This window comes from Bombyx mandarina, chromosome 16, assembly GCF_030267445.1.
Source record: "Bombyx mandarina strain Sakado chromosome 16, ASM3026744v2".
Lineage (NCBI taxonomy): Eukaryota > Metazoa > Arthropoda > Insecta > Lepidoptera > Bombycidae > Bombyx > Bombyx mandarina.
This window is the reverse complement of record NC_143222.1, coordinates 945,320-966,677: the sequence shown is the minus strand read 5'-3', so window position 1 is coordinate 966,677 and position 21,358 is coordinate 945,320. Positions and strand designations below refer to the sequence as shown.

The window sequence follows — 21,358 nt, the reverse complement described above, 5'->3', positions numbered from 1 at the left end:
GATTAGTTTTTGTTATTGTGTTGTTTTGTCATAATTGTAAGGAACGTTGTTATACAAATTCAGCACTATATGTCTTGTTTTGTCGTGCGCACATAACTTATGTTGCAAGCCAGATTTTGTTTCTTTTTAATTGTTTTTTTTTATGTATCTTTAGCTTGTGATGTGTATTGTGAGCCTAATAAAATAAATAAATAAATGATATAGATGTATTTGAGGTTAGTCAGCAGCATGGTACGAGCAGGGACTACACTGACTACAGTAATCAGGATCCAAGCTGGTATTCCTCAAAATGGGTGGAAGTATTCAGGTGGTGATGTTTGGGCTCCAGAACGAAACATATGGGTGTGATCTTCAGATCTCCCTGTGGCCTGTGGCAGGATAAACATAGTCCGTCAGAGCCTGGCGCAATGCTTCCTGACGCGACCGCACCCTGGCGGGAGATAAGCGGAGCCTGGAGGGAGTGCGGCCTTGTGTAGCATTTCCACTCCTACACGAGACTTGCACTTTGCTCTAGACCACCAGAATGACATAAAATTACGAGATATACTTATAGTAATATACTTATAGTACTAGTCTAGTAACTAGTACATATATACTTATAGTAATACGTAATATACTTATAGTTTATAGATGATGTAAATTCTTAAGGCAAGACATACGTGTCGCAGAACCGACGGAGCAGACGTGTTCTGGACTGGAGACTCCGTACCGGTAAGCGCAGCGTTGGGCGTCCCCTTGCCCGGTGGACCGATGACTTCACCACCCTGCCTATTTCTACCGTGAAGCAGTAATGCGTTTCGGTTTGAAGGGTGGGGCAGCCGTTGCATAGCATACTACCTGCGTAGCATACTATATTGAGACCCTTAGAACTTATATCTCAGGGTGGGTGACGCATTTACGTTGTAGATGTCTATGGGCTCCAGTAACCACTTAAAACCAGGTGGGCTGTGAGCTCGTCCAACCATCCAAGCAATAAAAAAAAAAAAAAAAAAGCAACTGGATGATGTCTTTCGACCAACGTTGTAACACCGCGACAATGATTAGTAGCGGAGTTGAAGCGGTCGCCGTCGCTGAAATCGACCAAAGAGTCGTATCAACTTGTTGTGTGAATATTACCTACTCATAAATGAAAAAAACGACTGTTTGCTAAAACCGTGTCGAGCGTGGCGTCCGGCGCGCCCCCTGCCATGACGGTCTGATGATGACCAGTAAGTGTTCGGCACTGACCACGGACACCTCATGATTTTGACTTATTTTATGTATTGTTTTGTTATTGTCATTTTGAAACAAAAAAAACATTTTTCAAAATAATTCTCTTTTTGTAATACAAATACAAGCAATACAAATACTCCGAGAAAATTGTATCTAATTGTTTTATTTAAATGAGATACCGGTATACCGATCCAATCGAATCTGCAGCTCACAGCCATGTGCGTAGCATCGTTCCGGAACATTCTCAACTAATAACCTTTTGTTAATTCCGGTAAAGGTCAAAACAAAATGTTAACATTTTAACTATTTTATATATAATTATTATATTTCCTCACAAGGCCAAGAGAATACCAAAAAACAAAGGAAGATTTTGTGTATAATTATAAGTTTTTTATTTTTTTGCCCAAGTAGAGAGACGCTCACTCGGCACACTTGATGGCGGTAGAGGCACAGCCAAGACCGTGCCTGCCTTAATGCAGTCTGTGCGAATGTGGGTGATTACAAATAGAGATGGATGGAAGAGTAGATGTATGGCAGCCGCGCCCCTCATACAAGGAATTCACAGAGCACAAGTCTGGCCTCGCGTGGACCCTGCTCCCGAATACCTACCAGCTACTTCCATGAACCTAAACAATATTTGTTTTGATGGTGCGCCTGTACATTGTAAGTAATGGTAGATATTCAGAGTGCACTTACACTGTCGGTCATGGTTGAGGAGTTCCGTGCGCTTCAGTCGCTGGCGTTAACACATCACAGTTGCACACACACAGTGAACGCTGCACTTGACGACTTGCCGCGACCCTCCGTTCAGCAGCGCTCGCGTGGAAGCCAGTCCGCGCCGTGTCCTCGACTGAGCGTCGGCGGTGCCCCGGGGAGGCGTCGCTATCGAGCCCTTATCACCCTGCCACATATCAGGTACATACGTATAGTATCCACTTACAGGCAGGTATAAGGCTTATCACCTTTTGTTTCTGATAATTTGTCAGCACAACATCTCATCGTGAGTTTGGCTATCTCTCCGTTGCCGGGTCTGACGCGGCGTGTAATGTCAAAGACTGGTATTTGCTTAGGTATTTAGGTGCATAACGATCATAAAGATGCATCTCAGGCGTGACGACATCTTGCATTTCATTTACATTTTCTAGAATTATCTAAACGTAGCGACGTGTTGTGTAAGAACTGAGACAGCTGATAATTATTCTGAGCGGCGGGAGCCATCCAACTAGTGCACGACTACTGTGCAGAGCTAGTGCGCGCGGTTACAGAATGGTAATAATATTTACATTGGTGCTATATTATTATTTGTGGTAATGATGTTTGAACATTCGATGTAAATTAGCATTGTTTCCTCTCTTTTATCATTCAGAATGATCTCATCATACTTAAATAACTTAGCTCAGTACTTCCGAATCGCTGAAGCGGCAGTTTAGTCGCAATGAACCTGCATCCTCAGAAGCCGCATTCCACCAGCCGGTGGAAGTGAGCGTACCTAACCTACTCTCCTCCTCGGTGCCTCCGTTGGGGGCTCATGATTTCATCACTGTTAGCGAATCTCGCGACGGTCCCTCGACGACTCTGCTATCGGTCCTGGTTCCATATCCATTTGGCGGGCCAGCTCACACGTGCCGCTACACGGCCATGGTCTTCTTTCATATCGAAAAACCCTTCAACAGTGTACTTGGTACGTGGGACTAGTCTAAAAGTTGTTGGAAATGGACCTTCAGCACGGCTACGTGTGACTGCTGGTCTCGTACCTGCAGGGCAGAACGTTTTTGTCGGCGCTTCGCCCTAGCACGGCGATGTTCTGTAGACCAATTCTATACGTCCTCTACATTAACGACGTTCATACGGAGGGACAGCGCTTAGTTCACGTCATCCGCATAACTGGCTTGAACTCCGCTCTCCCCTGAGAGTTGTTTTCAGTAAGGGTTGGTGCTACGTGTATCACAGACTAAGTATATAATATGTCTTGTCTTGTTGATGTTACGAATGTAGAAGCCATTGGACCGTCAGATCAGTCGGCGCGGGTCTCTTGTGAGCCGGTGGAGCTCGCTCACACAATCGCTGCTCTCAAACTTGGTCAGTGGACCGCGACACGACCGTTTCCTTCTCAAGACATTCTACATATGTATCCTTATTACGTATCCTAAAATTATTTTCCACGTGCCTCAGTAAGCTGATCTGAGTACAGCTTTATGTATTTTTTTCCTACCTAAGCTGATAGCCTTGAGAGGTTATATCAGAGTCGCCTTAACTAGTAGGTGAGCTCACGGGGCTCAAACCTGATGACGTTGCTAACACGAATCCTAGCAAGAGCCGTACTTCGCAGAATCTACCATCGGATCGGAAACGCGACCCACTGAGAAGATCCGGCGAGAAATTCAGTGGGCTGCGTCTGAGTGTTAATTTACTCGTCGAGCCCTTCGACACCGGTAATCGAGAACGGTGACCGGTGCTTGAAGTACCTAAAAGCACCGTTAGTGGATCGCGAGGATCCGAAATGACGTGTTTGAGGCGACGTCGACTGCTTTCCATTCTGTCCGCAGGATCGGGAATGTAGTTACCGGCGGCCACGATGAGAGGGTTCTCGTGTCGTGCCGCTTTATCGAAGTGGCAGCTTTATAATGGGAGCTGCCGTCTAGCAGAGAGGCGGTAATAGTATTTTGGTAACTCGACCCTGGCTGGCATGGAAACTCCGCAGTGTCAGTTTCGTCGGAGCGGACCACTCCCAATATTTACTTATTTATTTTTATTTATTTATGTACTAAGTTGCACCAACAAAGTGATCATCAATACAAAACATTGACAAATTGACAAAAGTTCATGGCAGATGTCACCTCAATCACAGGTGCAATCGACAGTGCAATAACAAAAAAAATATATATAACTAAGATTAAGATATTAATTAATAATAAATCTAACTTTTCAATAAAATCTATATTTATAAGTGTTCGATCCAATAATTCCAAGAAGTGAGCGTGTTCTCAGTAAGTAATCTTAGATCGGTGTCGGAACAGTGTTATTGATTAATTAGCGGAGTCTGATAACGCTGCGCTGATCGTCACCGCCAGATTACAGATAACGTTTCCTGCGCACATATGTTATAATGAAATGTAATGAACGCGCCGCGCCGTCGCCGCACTGGACCTTACCGTCAACTGTCAAACGACGAACTGTCACCTGTCAGGAAGCATTCTTCTGTTTTGTGCCGCGTTTTCGGGAACACATAAATATGTTCCAACGTTACGTTCAATAGCAGTCATTTAGTTATGTACTTGTGTAGTGTTCAAATAATGGATTGATAAGATGCGGTGTTTGATTACTATACCTTTACAACATACGGGTATATAGCTACTAAGCAGTCACATAACGTTACATTATTGTCGTTAGAGTCGCGACTCGCGCGCACCGAGCGCCATGCGCCATCGAACACTTAATTTATATTCAAGTTTACTTTAACCGCTCGCTGTTTGCCTCACGCGTTGTAACATTACATTCAAGCGGAGCTAATTAGGACTCTTCTTAACGTTGTCATTGTAATTACGTGTTACAGTCGCGGCGCGGCGGCGGCACGAGGCGCTGCGGGGGTGACCGAGCCTTGCAGTGGATAATGGCGACCAGCGCTCGACTAATATGTTACCTTTAAGTTTGGGTCATTGCGTGGCGCACGATCTTTGAAGGATTTCATTGAGAAAGGCTCTGAATCATGTACATATTTGTTATGCGAACAATATTAATCATTAAGCTTATCTGACTACTGTGTTTCTAATATTGTACCCATTACATTGTGGTGACTCTGAAACAAGCGCTCACGATATTTCAATATCTGATCTTTGAAACTTGAAAGTGTCTAATAATGTTAATGAATCCATCCACGTCGGTTATGATTGTACGCGGTGTGGTTGAGTCGCGCAGATCTAATGGCCAGTGTGAGCTCTTACTCGCCGTCGCGCGCGCCGTCGTGGTCCCTGGACAACGGTTAACCCGGTCTAAAGAGAGCCGCGAGCCTCGGGGTGGTTGTTCGAGTCGTCCACAATGTATCCATTGAACAGACTCGATGACCAGTTGCTAAAGAAATTACGCATAATGTCGGGTAATTGAATGTGTTCGGGAGTGAGCTGTGAAAGTTAAAACGTGAATATAGAACATGAGCGCTGTGCTGATCTACACTGGACCGGCAACAGCGGCACGTCCACTCCGCCCGCCCTCTCGCTACTACTCTCTATTTCCGCTCACAAACCCGAACAAGAATACATAATATTTATTATGAATATACCGCACGGGTAGGTACCACTACCCTACCCATTTCTGCCGTGAAGCAGTAATGCGTTTCGATTTGAAGGGTGGGGCAGCCGTTGTACTGTAAAAATTGAGCCCTTGGAACTTATATCTCAAAGTGGGTGGCGGCACTTTCGTTGTAGACGTCTATGGGCTCCGGTAACCGCTTACAAGTTCTGTGGGCACTTTACGTACACAACTATACTGATTTGGTCATGGACGTGGTATATGAGTCTGCACTCTCAAGCAGTCAAGCTGGTTGATGTGTGGAGATGCTGTGTGTATGTGTGCAGATGGGCACCCCCCCCCCCCTCCCCCGCCCCGCCCCGCGCGCTCACACACACACGCTGCAGCCGGACCGACGGACCGACGGAACGGTAAATTGAGATGCCGCTACATCTTCACGGTTTCATTTCACGTTTTCTAACTCGAACACAGCTTAATGAATGATATCGTGGATCCACCCACGCCGACTCGCGTCAGCTCCGCCGATATTATATCATTATCAATCCGCTAGTGCCGGGGACAGGAACAGTAGGAAGTGCGACACCTAGGCTTTAATGCCACCACGACTACAATCTGCACCAACGATCGTCACTGCAATCACTCTGGTGTTAACTCTCAGTCAACATAATAATGAAGTGTAGATACTATTTTTAAAAGATGTGTTGATACGTCTATATACCTACATATGTTTATTTTTACGTTCTAACGCAACTTCGTTTCGATTTTACACCAAGCACAAAAAATAGCCAAACATAAGTACCTACTCGCGGTGTTGGGAATAAAAACTGGTATCGCGGTGTGCGCGGCCGCCGCCTCGAGCCGTGGCGGTCACAACTAGATCGTGGTGCGGTGCGGTGCGGACACAAGCGAGGGGCTATCGAGGTTGTTTTCACTGGCGGCTCCCGGAGAAACGCGTTTCTCCGTCAGTCGGCCCGTCTCCACGGGCCCGGCCCGGCCGCGACACGCGAGGCGCGCTCGACCGTGCCACACGTTCTGTTGCAGATATATACGAGTAATGTGGGCATTAACAAGGCGTGGCGAGTAGGGAGTGTCACGGTGATTAGAGTGCTGCTGGGCTATTGATGGGCTCGCATCACAGGTATATACTCGTACTAGCCGGGGTTGGTTCTGCGCCGCGACGGACGTGCCCTAGCACATGACAGGTACCGGCGAGATCACATGACAGGCGTTGCAGCCTGATACAACCGACAATGATCCCAAGTATTGTCGGGTTCAGCGCCTAGTACTGCGCTGTGCCTTGCTGTGCTGTAATCTGTTATTATTATGTCCACTGCATCAGAAATACCTCTCCTAATGTTGGTCCGACGATCGTTTGGTACTTACGTATTAACGCCACCGCGGCAAAAATTCTATTAAACTTTCCTTTATGGTCCGTCGATTTTGGGTCGGGGTGGAGGTGGGAGAAGGGAGGGGTAAGGGATTACTCCCTGCACCATTCCCACCCCGCGGAACCCCATGGTTATGAAGATACCCACGGTTAATTTTTTTGATTAAAATTGCTTTAAGTATTTAGTCAAACTCGAGCAAACGGGAGTTTAAGTTTGAATCCACCTTATCTTCAGCGCTGCGAGAAGAGCAGCCCTTCCGCCCTTGCGTGCCGAAGCACGGTCACTCGTGCTCTGCTCCGCAGCTTCGGCTTGTTGGACCAGCCACAGGCGCTCCGCCTCGCACTGTTTCCGTGCTCCGTCACAGCGGGTGAGAACTGCTCTCCCTCCGCGCCTCCGGTTTTTTATACACACTCTAGGGGTAGGGCAGACAAGACCAGGTGGAAAGTGGGGTGCTCTGATTCGCTTTTCCATATTTTTCGAGTTGTCCACACTTGCTAACCATTAAATTTCTGCCGCGGTGGCATTAATACGTAAGTACCGATCTTTTTTATCACAATAATTAGTTATAAATTGTGGTTATATAGTACAATGGTCTGAAGACTGCAGTTACAAATATCCACAATCAGTATTATTTGACAATTATTATATTTTGTTAAATATAAAAGAACATTAATTGATGAATTGGAAGTAGCGACCGAGTTAGTTGTAATGGTTGAGAAGATCGATGATAAGGCACAAAAGAATGTCATCTCGGCGGAGAACAGACACAGAGAGGAGATTGTGTCGGGGCTGGCGGGGCTGGCGGGGCGCAGGCGGCGCGTCGTTATGCAAGTTCACTTCCTAATATGCAAACATTTGTGAGATCACGACTCGAAAGATCATCGGATGCGATTCCAATATTTGGGTCGCGAAGAAATGTTACGACATAATCATTTAATAACAATGAAAGCAATTAGATACTTTTCTTAAGTGGCACTAGACTATACTTTTTTTAAATGTGATACTAAAAACGTAAGCGATTAGTTAATTTAATTCTCTTTCGAATTATGTAAGTTTGATAGAACCGACAGATGTTCCGTCGTGTCGGTCACATGTGGGGCGCCGCCGCCGCCGCCGTGCCGCATGCCGTGCCGTGGTACTGAGCGGTACACTGGTCCCCGCGGGGACGCACCGAGGGAGTTGGTTCGACAGAGCGGACGACGAAAGTACTTTTATAATACGTGACACAAGTTTGCAATAGCACCGGCAGATTTAGAAAATGCTATTAAACGAGTGTAATCACAGTATCTGGGTTCAAAACTGTTGTTTGTGTTTGTTATTCCATAAAGAAGTGCACGGATCTGTGTCCAGCACCGACCGCTCATCTCGACTCGCCGGTAATGCAAGTGTAATGATAGTTGGCGCAGTGCACGTACAAACGCCGCCGCTGCTCTCCGAGTGGAACATGTCGTGTCGTGTCGTGTCGTGTCGAGGGGCGGAACCATTGCGCTTCACATAACCGGTTTGTTGTTCGTATTTGATCAGCACTTACAGCTCTGTGCATCCGCCCGCTTCGAGTCTTATACTCACTTCAAAGTCATGTAGATGTTGTCACTTCACCGAATGTTATTTATATCGTGCCAAAGTGCTAGCTAGATGCACACGAGTAGTTTCCAGACATAGATGCATTCCATACGTTTAGACCCAACGAACAAGACACGTACAGACTGAATTAGTAGACCTTACTGGCTGCACCAACAACTGCTCGATTAGAAATATATCGCGAGTGGTGTGTGCAGTGTGTGTGGTGTATGCAGTGCGTGTGGTGTGTGCAGTGCGTGTGGTGTGTGCAGTGCGTGTGGTGTGTGCAATGTGTGTGCAGAGCGGAGAGAGCGGGCGGGCCGCCCAGCCGCGCGCGTTGCGTCACGCGCGACGCACTGCATCATGTCAGTGCGGCAGTGCGACAGTGCGACAGTGCGACACAGCTTACACTGCAGTTACATCACATCACTCGGTCGTGATCGAGACTGTTTTCTACGACTTAAAGCTCGACCCCACGCAAAGAGAAGGGAGGGGAGAACGGAGTGCTTCAAAGAGTATATTTATTTATTTATTGTCGTGTCCTTTCTTTAGTGCTGGTAGCGCCACTACTGATCGATCATTCATTTGTCTAACGTAATCTGCACATTAAATTCGGCCTGTTTGGTTAATCCAAGGCCTTTTTCGAGAGTTGACATACGAGTGGTCGGTATTAAAACGCCAAGCTGAATCAAGTTTAAACACATCGTGCCTAGCTCACCCAAGGCACAACTGTCATGAGGCCCTTAAGGATTAGAAAATGAAACAATCGTCTCAGTTACACGCGCGGATCTCGAAGCACAATATTGTAATATTCAGTTTTGTATGATAGTTTTAATGAATTGTACGAAACGGCGTAATAGAAAGTTAGTTGTTTAACAATAGATCATTAAGATCACGCTCCAACTTTTATATGGTTAAACTGTTGTAATTACAAACAGACTTCGTGCTTGCTGTACTTCTACAGCGACGGTCAGACGAGCTCATGTCCGCCATTGTTAACTGCTTGTATAATAGAGTAGATTTGTTATTCCGTAAAACCACAAGAGATAATTCTTTGTAGAGGCACTTATATCTATCAGGTATCTATCTATTTGACACGAGAGGTAGGCTTCGGCCTTCACAATGTAGATACGATGAGCGAGCCACTACACAAGGAGTTGTCGTCAACTACGGCGGCCGCGTTGAGGGTTCTTCGTATATTAGTTAAATGGAATGCTGTTTATGTAATGTATCGCGGGGAGGCCGCTGTGTCCGCCATCGCGTTACATAAATGTGTACTAGAATTATTATTTCGGCATCGACTATCATCTCGTTGAACACATTAGCATCAATAAGCATCTTTGAAACTGAACTGAATGTTGAGCTAGTGTTTCAATGTAACGGAGGACGCCGTTCCACTGGCATAACCTCGCCTCGCACGTAATGTAACTGTTTCTATTTAAAAGGAAATCAAAACCTTAATGAGGTGGTAAAATCGTATTAGTCGGGTCCAAGCAGAGCGTCCACGGGTTCCCACTGCGAGGTAAAGCTATTCGTAGACTTCATTAACAAACAGAATAACCAGTCTTGAACATATATACATCGATGCGACAGGCAGGTTTCAGCCGAGCGTTTCACGAATTGCGAGACAGGAACAATCGAAACGAGCAACCCACCTTGTGTTGTGCTGGTCAGAGGTGTCGGGAGATCAATGCGAGCCGGATAGGCAGCGAGCTCATGCTCGTGCGGTCGTCGACCCGTCGGTGCGCCGCGTAACTGTACAACACTCACTAAACACTAGACTTGAAGCAGCTAAGGGAACAACACAGCGTCACCTCACGGAACGGACTGGCAGCGGGACGGCGCCGCGTGCGCCTGTGGCCTTGACCGCCCCTCTCCCCCGCCTGCCCCGCGGTCCGGCCCGCCCGCGCCTCCCCCGTGTCTCCCTGCGGTGCATCAGCCGGCACCGGCAGCACGGCGCGGCGCCCGCGGCCCGTAGGTAGCCCGCGCTCGGCCTTATCCCGTTACGTTTGCCTACGATCGCCTTTTGTTATTATCTGATAACGGTAAGAGCACGAGTGACATTAGAGCGGTGATCAAACGAGAGTGACGCGACACGCGCTCGGCTCGGACAACAGTCGAGTCTACAAATATTAAACAATAATAACCGTAAACGAGTTTCGAGTTACCTAGAATCTTACCTTACTTGTTGTTTAGCAAATTTTGCTTACGTTCCATATTATTATTGTCTCAAGTGCGGAAAACAATAAATTGGTTACGTTAATTTACGCAAGACCATCGAAATACCTATAAACTAGTAATTGTATACATACGTACGTACAATAAGTCTACGATGTTGCACACAGATGTCACTGTGCATGCGCTGCAAGTCTGCTCGTGAGACTAATTTGTATTTACCATGAATCGAATAGTGATAGATGATGTCTTTCATTATTCGATTGAATTGAACACGTCAAATATAATCCAAAACCACATAATATAGTAAGTGCGTAGAGTAAATCTAAGGGAGTAAAATGTTTTGCTTACTTCCCTAATACCTATATTATAATGAATCTTTTAACCTTTGAAGTCGCGTTGAGAGATGCACCGGTGTTCGAATCCTGCAGGCGAGAACCAATTTTTCTAATGGAATACCGTGTAGGTATATAATCAAAATGAAATACGTAATTAACGATTGTTCACGATTGGCTTTGTGGTTCCTAAGGAACGTGACCTCCATGGTGAGTTGGAGCTTGACTCAGTCAGTATCTACAGTCGGCATCATTGTGCCACTTCGAGAAGGCACGACATGAGAACCCTCTTGTCGTGGCCGCCCTTAATTACACACCCGATTCTGAATGAACTAAACCGATTCTGGACTGAATGGTAAACAGTCGACGTCACCCTAAACACGTCATTACGGATCCTACCGATCCGTTAACGGTACTTTTAAGTACTACAAACACCGGTCACCATCCTCGCCGAACCCGTCGCTTGCGACGAAAGGCTCGATGAGTGAATTAACCGAGAGTCCCGAATCCCGAATCAATAATGTTACCAAACAATCGCCGTGTTAGTGTCGAGCTGGATTACCGCGGTGATGCTGGTGGAACTCTTTTATAACGAGTTAGAAATCTTGAAGTGTCTAGAAAGCGTTTCTTTGGAACCTGTTTTCCTTCAGTAACTTTGCTAAAAGTATTCAGAGTTGACCGGCGCGGGTGGAGTATTTTCATGTGAACTCCCGTCCGTGTTCCTGACTCCTGTCTCCGGACTGCTGTTTCGTCTGAACTGCTCTGCACCGCTACCTGCCGCTTGCTACTCCGTCCACTCAGCACCACTCAGTACACTAGGACACACATTCGCAACAAGTGTTTGATGTTGTTTGTTTGAGTTGTTGACTGTTTAAGGCGAACCGTCTTCAATTATAACATTATTTAAACAATAATACACTTTAACATTTTCAACAAAACCCAACCATTATAATCACCTAGAAAGTTCTTGAAAAAAACATTTAAATTAAATTAAATTAAACAATTAAATGAAGCAAACACTATTTATCATGATATTTATAGTATTTCTTTAATAATACAGCAAGTACACTGAGATCGCGTCGCCCCCCCCCATCACTATTTATGTGTTAATAGTGTTTATGTGTTATATATGTATATATCTATTTAATATTTACTTATTTTGTATTTATGGCCAATGGTAGGTTGTGTACTTTGAAATAAGACAGATACTTCAAACATGACTACACAAAAGCGAGTTGACAATTTATTGACTCAGAGTGTAACTAACCACTTAGGTACAATGTGAATAAACAACAAAAATGAAGGTCCTCGAAACTAAAAACGCAAGATCGGACCGCTTACTTCTGTTTTATTTATTGAAATGACATTACAACTATAATTTAATTGGCTGTACATTAGAGTTGAAGTTCTAAACGGCGCGACCTCGCGGGTCCGGCACGCGGCGCACACAGCACACACACAGCACACAGCACACGGCGCACAGAAGCGAGAAGATCACACCCGCCGGCGCCGACTGATGGGTCGGGCAGGAGTCGCTGCGTGATTCAGATACTTTATACACGTTCTATAAGCCGCCTATTTCGCAATCATCCGTATACCTATAGACACAAATAGACAAAATCAACACAGCCAAATATAATAATTAGGTACCTTTTCTCATCTGTTTGATGGCCGATTTTTTGTTTTGTTTTTAGTAGCCATTGACGAGCTTGATTACTTTTATAAATAAAAAATAGAAGTAAGATAATTTTTCACAAGCAAATGACACAACAAAAGACTAAATGTAACTTCTATAATACATAAAATGAACCTAAGCTCTGTGCAGTCGCTGGAGTCATGGTCCAGACGGCTGGCTGGCTGATCCTTCGGCTGGTCGTAGGACCGTCGAGGCGATTCGCCCGGTCCTTGTGGGTGAATCGTGACAGAGGACGCCTCACTTTCCGGCTCACGCAGGTGCTCACTGGGCATGGTTGTTTCGGTGAGTTCCTGCACCGGATCACAGCCGAGCTGACGGCAGAGTGCCACCATTGTGGTTTCGACTTGGACACGGCAGAGCATACGCTCGTCGCCTGTCCCGCATGGGAGGGGTGGCGCCGTGTCCTCGTCGCAAAAATAGAAACCGACTTGTCGTTGCCGAGTGTTGTGGCATCGATGCTCGGCGACGACGAGTCGTGGAAGGCGATGCTCGACTTCTGCGAGTGCACCATCTCGCAGAAAGAGGCGGCGGGGCGCGTGAGAGACGCACAATCCCGCCGCCGTCGAGCGGGGGCCAGGGAGGCGGATCTCGCCCAAGCCCTGGCCCTCTAAGTGTTTCGGGTCCCCCTCACATGTCGGTCTGGGGACCGGCGATGGGGGCCTAAGAAGACGACGTGCAAGCTGCTCTGCACGCGTTTTACGCAAGAGCATCCGGGTGATGGAAGGTCGGCTATCCTCGACCCACGCTGGTTCTGGCCCAGTGGGGTATTCCGTAGTGTAACCCACTCTAACCGGCGCCATCTAGGCGGGCTTCGGACAGTCTGCCGACCGAGAGGGCTGGTGGTCGTGGCGCCGACGACCGCCAGTCCGGCGTCCCGAGGGGGAGGGTGATGGGAGAGATGTGCACCGCACTAAACGCTTCACTTTCCCCCCTTTGCCTTGTCATGAGTTCTGTCTCATGCGAGGTTTGGACGTTGGTTGTTGAGCGACAGGAGGTTTTAGTCAGTTCGACTCTGACATACGCCGCCCAGTATCCCCAGAAAAGGGCGGAAGTCCGGCGATTTCCTCCTGACCAAAAAAAAAAAAGCTCTGTGCAGTCGGGATCCGGGGGATCAGTAAGTGGGCCCTATCTCACTCGACGAGGGTTTGTCTAGCTCTGTTTCGACAGCTGTCTATGTACACACAGCAGGACTACTGTGCTGTGTGTGCCGGTGTGCTGAGGTGCACGCTAGTCGCGTCTGAATGCCAGAAAGCTTCTTTTCTCTTCACGTGTAACTTTCCGTTTTACAGTACAACGTCTGCCTCACCCTTCAAACCGAAACGCATTACTGCTTTACGACAGAAATATGCAAAGTGGTGATACCTAACCGTGTAAGCTCACAAGAGGCCTACCACCAGTAATTACGCAATTTAAAATTTTTTGCGGATTTTAGTTTTACTACACGAAGTTACTCCTTCAGCGTGGAATTCATCCGTGAGTTTTCGTGTAGTGTGTATTTAATCAGAAACATTGGTACCTCCGGCAGGATACCAAAACTTCTAACGTGAGCTTCAATTACAGAAGGATCTTCTCTTCATACTTTGCCCGGGACTGCGTGTGGTGTAATAAGATATAAGGGAGTAATAAATAAGTATTTGAATAGTAAGGACGTGTTTCATATTCGCTGCGGCGTCAATCCTTCCGGCCTCCTGACCGCGATAGGGAGTCGCTATTGCTGCCCTGTACTGAGGCACTGGAATGAAGTCCATGTTGGCTCAAGACCAGCCATGGTCAATGTAAAATAATTAAAATGAACTGCTTTTTTAAAATTTTGTATTACTAACACTTCATATGGAATTTAATTCTGAAATAAAATTTATTATTATTATCATAACATTCACATTATAACATTATTAACGATATTAAGTGCAACAGACCTCCCGAGCAGGGTGGCTCGTTCGTGAGTAAAGTTATATTAACGCAAGCACGACGACACGCCGCGGCGCCGCGCATGTCTATTTATGCATGAGATTAAAGACCTACTTACATTTAATGGCATATTTTTATTTTATTGCTTAGATGGGTGGACGAGCTCATAGCCCACCTGGTGTTAAGTGGTTACTGGAGCCCATAGACATCTACAACGTAAATGCACCACCCACCTTCAGATATAAGTAAGTCTCAGTATAGTTACAACGGCTGCCCCACCCTTCAAACCGAAACGCATTACTGCTTCACGGCAGAAATAGGCGGGGCGGTGGTACCTACCCGCGCGGACTCACAAGAGGTCCTACCACCAGTGAGTAATCCTAGAAATAAAAACACTTACAATGGCCTCTGCGTTTGTAAGCCGCTGCAGCTGCTCACGTCGACATGTCATCGCAGCGATCATTCGAGACAGAGGGGACACGTTTGTTCCGAAGAACATTAAATAATCGATCACAACGCGTCCCGAAATACAATAGTCAGAGGCTCGTTTAATTACGTGAGCAGGCGCCTCCCCCGCAGCTCGCCAGCTACCTCGTGTCCAGCGGCGATCGCTTCTGTACCATGACCAATCGATCGGTCAGCGTTGTTCTTGAGCCCCAATGCTGTGTCTGTCGCGGTTCGTCACGACTCACGGTGCCGACTCAGTAATGGATGTTGGAAGGTCAGAGAGTAGCATCGTGCGGTAGGAGGTCGCCGCCGCCAGAACTCGGACGGTGGCCTCTGTCATGATCACGTACTCCGCGTCGCGTCATGTCGGCACTGCAGACGAACGCTCGTGTGTGACTTCCTGCGGCCAGCTTCTACTTCCTTATCATCGTTTCGAAGTACATTTGAATATTCCCCTCTGAGTTTCTCTAAACGCAGTAATGCTTATCTCTCGGTGAGACTGTACTGTTAGTTGAGGTAGGACAGTTGTTATCTCTATATATATAAATGAATTGCCGTTCGTTAGTCTCGCTAAAACTCGAGAACTGCTGGACCGATTTGGCTAATTTTGGTCTTGAATTATTCGTGGAAGTCCAGAGAAGGTTTAAAAGGTAGTTAAACATGAAAATGCTCGGAATTAAATAAAAATGATTCCTTTGACGTGTCCCCCGTCGGACGGATTCCTTTTGTTTGTTTTTAAGTTTATTTTATACAAAAGTTTAGGTCTTTTATTTATCGATTGAGTCACTACGGAATCTGCCGGGTCAGTGGGCGCCAGCCGTCACGTAGCAGTTCCACTGTGGGCGGCGCAGGTCGCGGCTGCGTGTACTGAGACTGCTACTAGTCGTGTATATGCTCAAGGCTCCCGAAAATATAACTAGTTGTTCAGCGAGAGGTGAGGCGGTCGTTGCTCCAGTTTCGCTGCGATTAGTGCCAGATTTAGCGCAATCTTATCGCTTGTAAATATTTGTAATTAGCTGTAGTTCACTTATCTTCAACGATTTTCGGTAAAGCTGACGGCATACTTCTGTAAACATTTACCTTAGATTGTTGCCCGACGGCCGAGCCTCGCCGAGATTGTCTCGGAACTAGAGCACATGCCGCGAGTGCCGGAAAAGCAATGAACGTCTCAGATGAAGATAGATAAGATAAATTAGAATCTTAATTAAGGACGAATTAACTAAACTACATAATGTAAGTTTTAGTTTCCTAATTAAATTCGTACTATGTAGGTACCTGGTGAGACCAATTTATTTGTTTTTGCACATGGATCAAATAATTTAATTTAAAATTAAATTTGTTTTTTGAATGAATGTTCTACATCCACAAGGATCCTCCCGCGCGGACACCTAGACGCGACGTACGAGACAGCGTGGGACGGGATATCTAGGTTCATGTGGCCTAGTAGCCACCGGACTGTTTTGTATAGTTAGTTAGTATAGGGCCGGTTTGTATAGTAGGTTTCATGGAATGTGCTCTGAGGAAGTGTTCGAGATGATTTCTTCATATCCTTTTGCACCAACACCTCGCTCGCTACAGGAGCAAAGTTCAGCCGCACTAGCCGGAACCGCTGCTGCCGCTGCTCCCCGGTGCGTCCCGGGCGCCACCGCGTATCGCCTCGGGCTGTGGAGAGCACTGGCGGTGGCGGAGGGTCGCTCCGGCGTCGCGTGATCGTTTACACACTAATCGTTTCCTTATCGAAACGTCATTAGTATTCATGACCGCTAATATTTAGTTCGCAATATACGTTCAATACCATTTCAATCGCGTACAGTAAGTAAAATGGCATTTGTCTGTACAAATATCTAATCAAATAAATTTAATTGAAGTGTTTGTTGATGAAACGCCCCGTCATGATGTATGCAAGCGTAGGGTTCGCTCATGCGGCCTTTTTTTTTTTGGTGACGAGGAAATCGCCGGACTTCCCCGCCCTCCACTAGGGGATGGCGGGCGGGGCATGTCAGAGTCGAACTGACTAAAACCTCCTGTCGCTCAACAACCAACGTCCAAACCTCGCATGAGACAGAACTCATGAAGAGGCAGAGGGGGGAAAGTGAAGCGTTTAGTGCGGAGCACATCTCTCCCATCACCCTCCCCCTCGGGACGCCGGACCGGCGGTCGTCGGCGCCACGACCACCAACCAGCCCTCTCGGTCGGCAGGCTATCCGAAGCCCACCTAGATGGCGCCGGTCAGAGTGAGCCGCTCATGCGGCCTACACCAATTTGAAGCCCTTTCAAGTCATTCAATCCCGTTTTTGCAGGATAGCCGTCGGAGCACCATGGTTCCTAAGGAATGTGGATCTTCATGATCTTGTGGATCATGTGGAGCTTGACTCAGTCAGTGAGTATTTACATTCATCATTGCGTCACTTTGTGAAGGCGGCACGACACGAAAACCCTCTTGTCGCGGCCGCCAGATATTACATGCCCGATCCGGTGGACCGAATGGTAAATAGTCGACGTCGCCCTTAATACGTCATTACGAGTCCTCCCGATCCAATAGCAGTTCTTTTAGGTACTTCAAGCACCGGTCACCGTTCTCACCGAATCCTTCGCTTGCGACGAAGTGCTCGACGAGTAAATTAACCCACAGACACAGCCCACTGAGTTTCTCGCCGGATCTTCTCAGTGGATGGCGTTTTCGATCCGGTGGTAGATTCTGCGAAGCACTGCACTTACTAGGGCCAGTGTTAGTAACACTCCCGGTTTGAGCCCCGTCAGCTCACCTATTAGCTCGGTGAATCTAGAGTAACCCCTCGAGGCTACTAGAATAAGAAGGAAAATAATAATAAACATGAAATCTCTGAAACGGAGCCCCTCTCAATAAGACTTACGACTTACTCGTATATAGACCGTATTGAACAATATATAGTATAGAGCTCGTCGGGTGCGTCGGCTCGTAAGCTTTAAGGATCGGTCTGTCCGTCTATAAGTCTATAAGTTAATTCATAATTATGATAAGTTTAGAAGAACGTGATCAGTGCGGCTCGTGTAGTGCTCGCTCGCGTAATGAATGCGGAGATCCCGCGGCCCGCGGCCTAGTTCGGCTTACGATCACGAGCGCCGCCCACTGACGCGTCTAATGTTATTATAGTTTTTGTGTCGTGCTATTGAACCCTTTCATTGATGCTGTGTGTGTGTGTGTGTGTACGCGTGTAGGTTAACGATCAATTCCTCTGTGTACTACTTACTGGTGTGTACTGGTGTGTACTGGTGAGCCTATTAGTTCGTGATCGTTAGTGATCGTGACCACTCAGTCGACTTTGAGCTCCGAATTCAATATTACAATACAAAGCTTTCATCGAAATCTAAGTTTCTTAATATATACATATTAGTATTAGGGCTTTACCGAATTTATGGCATTTTGTCCCTTTTGTCCACAAGAGGAGTGTAATGTTTTCAGGCTTTAAGTATGTGCCCTCGAGCCGACGAGCCGACGAGCCGGTCCACGAGCTGTCAGCGTCTGTGAAGTGCGAACAGGTCCTTCGCGAGCACACTCTTGTCCTCACAGACTAAAAGCCGCGACCAGCCGACCGACAAACTCGCGGGACATGCTTCAGCACCACGACTTTGTGATTTAGTCTATTATAAAAAACATAATGATATAATAGAACAAACAGAGTACTGATAGTATTTAAAAAGCGAGTCATATAAGAACCAAACTAAAAGTAACTTAATATACAACGAAATAAAATGAGATAGATTAATAACGTATTAAAAAGAAGTAGTTATAAATAGAAGGATCGAGCTACACGATGCCGCGGCCGGTGTCGTCCGGAGTGTCTAGAGACGTGTGTCTTGTGTCGAGTGTCGGCGCCGAGTCAGTCAGACTCAGTCCCGTGGTGTGTATTCTGGTCCCCGACCTACATACTCTACTATCTACTACATCTCACGTAAGCTGTTTGTACACTGAGTCATCGCCACGCACCGCCACCACTACAATCTGATATTCTCAAATATAAACAAATGGTACGACCAGAGCCTTTCGTAATTTAATGCGTGTAGGTAGAGCGGCGCGCGACGGGACCGCCCAGCATCCCTCCTAAATATGAAGGATGTATAGGATGTCTGTGTATATTAGTCTGGCCATAAATACTGTTACAATTAAAAATATACAAAATATTACATTTGAATTTGGAACCTGTCATTTTTATATGATTGCTCATTGAGTTTTCTTATTTTGGCGCCAATACATTGTACAATATTTTGCGATATTAAAATGGAGTGGGGTGATAAAGAGAACTGAATCGCTGTGATTGCATTCCACAAAGTAGGTATGGAGCCAAATGAAATTTTTAAAACTCTCCATACGCTTGGTATTAGTAAAATGTTTGTGTACCGGGCTATTAATAGGTGCAATGAGATCTCCTCTGTTTGTGACAGAAAAAGATCTGGCCGTCCACGTAGTGTTCGTACGAAAAAGGTGGTCAAAGCAGTAAGGGACAGAATTCGAAGAAATCCTGTCCGAAAGCAAAAGATTTTATCTCGGGAGATGTAGAACCATGTCGCGTATTTTACAAGATGACTTAGGACTTGCAGCCTATAAGAGATGTACTGGTTATTTCTTAACTGATAATTTAAAAGAGAACAGGGTGATAAAATCGAAACAACTATTGAAGCGGTACGCAAAGGGAGGTCATAGAAAAATTTTGTTTACGGATGAGAAAATTTTTACAATTGAGCAACATTTTAACAAAGAAAATGACCGTATTTATGCTCAAAGCTCTAAGGAAGCTTCCCAATTAGTCGACAGAGTGTAATGTGGGCACTATCCGACTTCAGTGATGGTTTGGTGGGGTATTAGCTATGAAGGAGTGACTGAGCCATACTTTTGTGAAAAAGGTATCAAAACATCGACACAAGTGTATCAAGATACCATTCTTGAGAAGGTAGTGAAGCCTCATTAACAACACCATGTTCAATAATCAAGAATGGTCCTTCCAGCAAGACTCGGTGCCAGGTCATAAAGCTCGGTCTACGCAGTCTTGGTTGGAAACGAACGTTTTGGACTTCATCAGAGCTGAAGACTGGCCGTCGTCTAGTCCTGATCTTAATCCGCTGGATTATGATTTATGGACAGTTTTAGAGAGTACGGCTTGCTCTAAACACCATGATAATTTGGGAGTCCCTAAAACAATCCGTACGATTGGCAGTGAAAAATTTTCCCATGGAAAGAGTGCGTGCTTCTATTGATAACTGGTCTCAACGTTTAAAGGACTGTATTGCAGCCAATTGAGACCACTTCGAATAAGCTTTTTATATTTTAAATTGTTTTATATTTATGTATTAAACTAACACGCTGTAAAAGTAATGAATATTATTTGCAATAGATTTTTTATTATTTTTAATTGTAACCGTACTTATGGCCAGACTAAGTATATGTGAGTGTGGTTGAGGATAGAGATGAGTTAGAGTGGACCACATGTTGTGCCGGCCACTGTTAAGGAGAGTTATTTGACTGTTTGTTTGGGATGGAGCACTACTTCTACCTGAGTGAAGGTAATGCTGACCGTACCAACAGGACTTATTCGTCTTCTTTAAGCTAATAATAATTTATATTAATAATAATTTATTAAGCGCTCACCGGACAGCATCTCTTGAGCCAGTTGAACTTAGCTGAGGACTCGATCTGGAAGTTATGGCGCGTGGGGCATGCCCAACTATGCTTGACATACTCTGTGGACTGAACGGCTCCCAAAGACAAGACACCTCGCGTGAAGGCTGCGCGCACCAAGGTGCTATATGCAGGTTCATATCCTCCAACGCTCTAGCGGAGATGTGTGAGCGTGTCTGAGGAAAGAGATAAAAGAGCTTCAGTCAACAGATTCTAAAGAGTCAATGACAATATTACGTATTATCATATTTAATTAACTTTTAAAAAAACACGTTCCCACGGAGATGTAGCTGTTTTAAGACAACATTTCAGAGAGGTTGCGGCAACACACATGAACAGAGTGTGCAGGCACTTCGATAGTATTCATTAAAGACTAGAGGGATCGGTAATTAAGGACATTAATAAAGTCGGTCACGGTCTCATTGTGAGCGGCGGAGCGGGCAGGGTGCCCGGCGGAGCGGGCGACGCAGCAACCCGCTACGCTCGTCAGCCTGCAACGCCTGGGCCACCGCGCCGGCAGGTAATGTAACAACGGGCTATATACAGATGTTTGTATAAGAATATGTTTACACACAGTTGTGTAAATAAGACGCTACTCCAACACTATCGAAGACAATACCGGGTCGCGTCATCGCGTGTCAGCATGAAGTGGCCCGATAGAGATTGGACACGTCCGCGCATTGTGTAGTACATACATATTTATTTATTTATTAAGTCGCACCAACAAAGTGATCATCAA

General features: G+C 46.0%; 1 protein-coding gene and 1 long non-coding RNA gene across 4 annotated transcripts in view; one reads left to right on the top strand and one right to left on the bottom strand.

The window, feature by feature from the left end:
• LOC114241537 (uncharacterized) overlaps positions 1 to 20,614 on the bottom strand; it is a 42,726-nt gene extending 22,112 nt beyond the window's left edge. Inside the window, exons 1-2 of one of the 3 annotated variants that reach the window (XM_089733822.1) lie at positions 10,061 to 10,271; positions 1,909 to 2,113 (exon numbers count right to left, since the gene is read on the bottom strand). In XM_089733822.1, coding sequence (XP_089589948.1) covers positions 1,909 to 1,920 — 12 coding nt within the window. In that variant the 5' untranslated portion in view covers positions 1,921 to 2,113; positions 10,061 to 10,271. Of the gene's footprint in view, positions 1 to 1,908; positions 2,114 to 10,060; positions 10,272 to 20,589 lie in introns of those variants that run through there. The other 2 variants (XM_028172396.2, XM_028172394.2) reach the window with 2 other exon arrangements.
• Positions 8,299 to 18,524, top strand: LOC149501197 (uncharacterized). The gene is made up of 3 exons (XR_016324381.1): positions 8,299 to 8,346; positions 17,267 to 17,346; positions 18,409 to 18,524. It is a non-coding gene; the product is annotated as an uncharacterized LOC149501197 (long non-coding RNA).
• Positions 20,615 to 21,358: the final 744 nt, after the last annotated feature.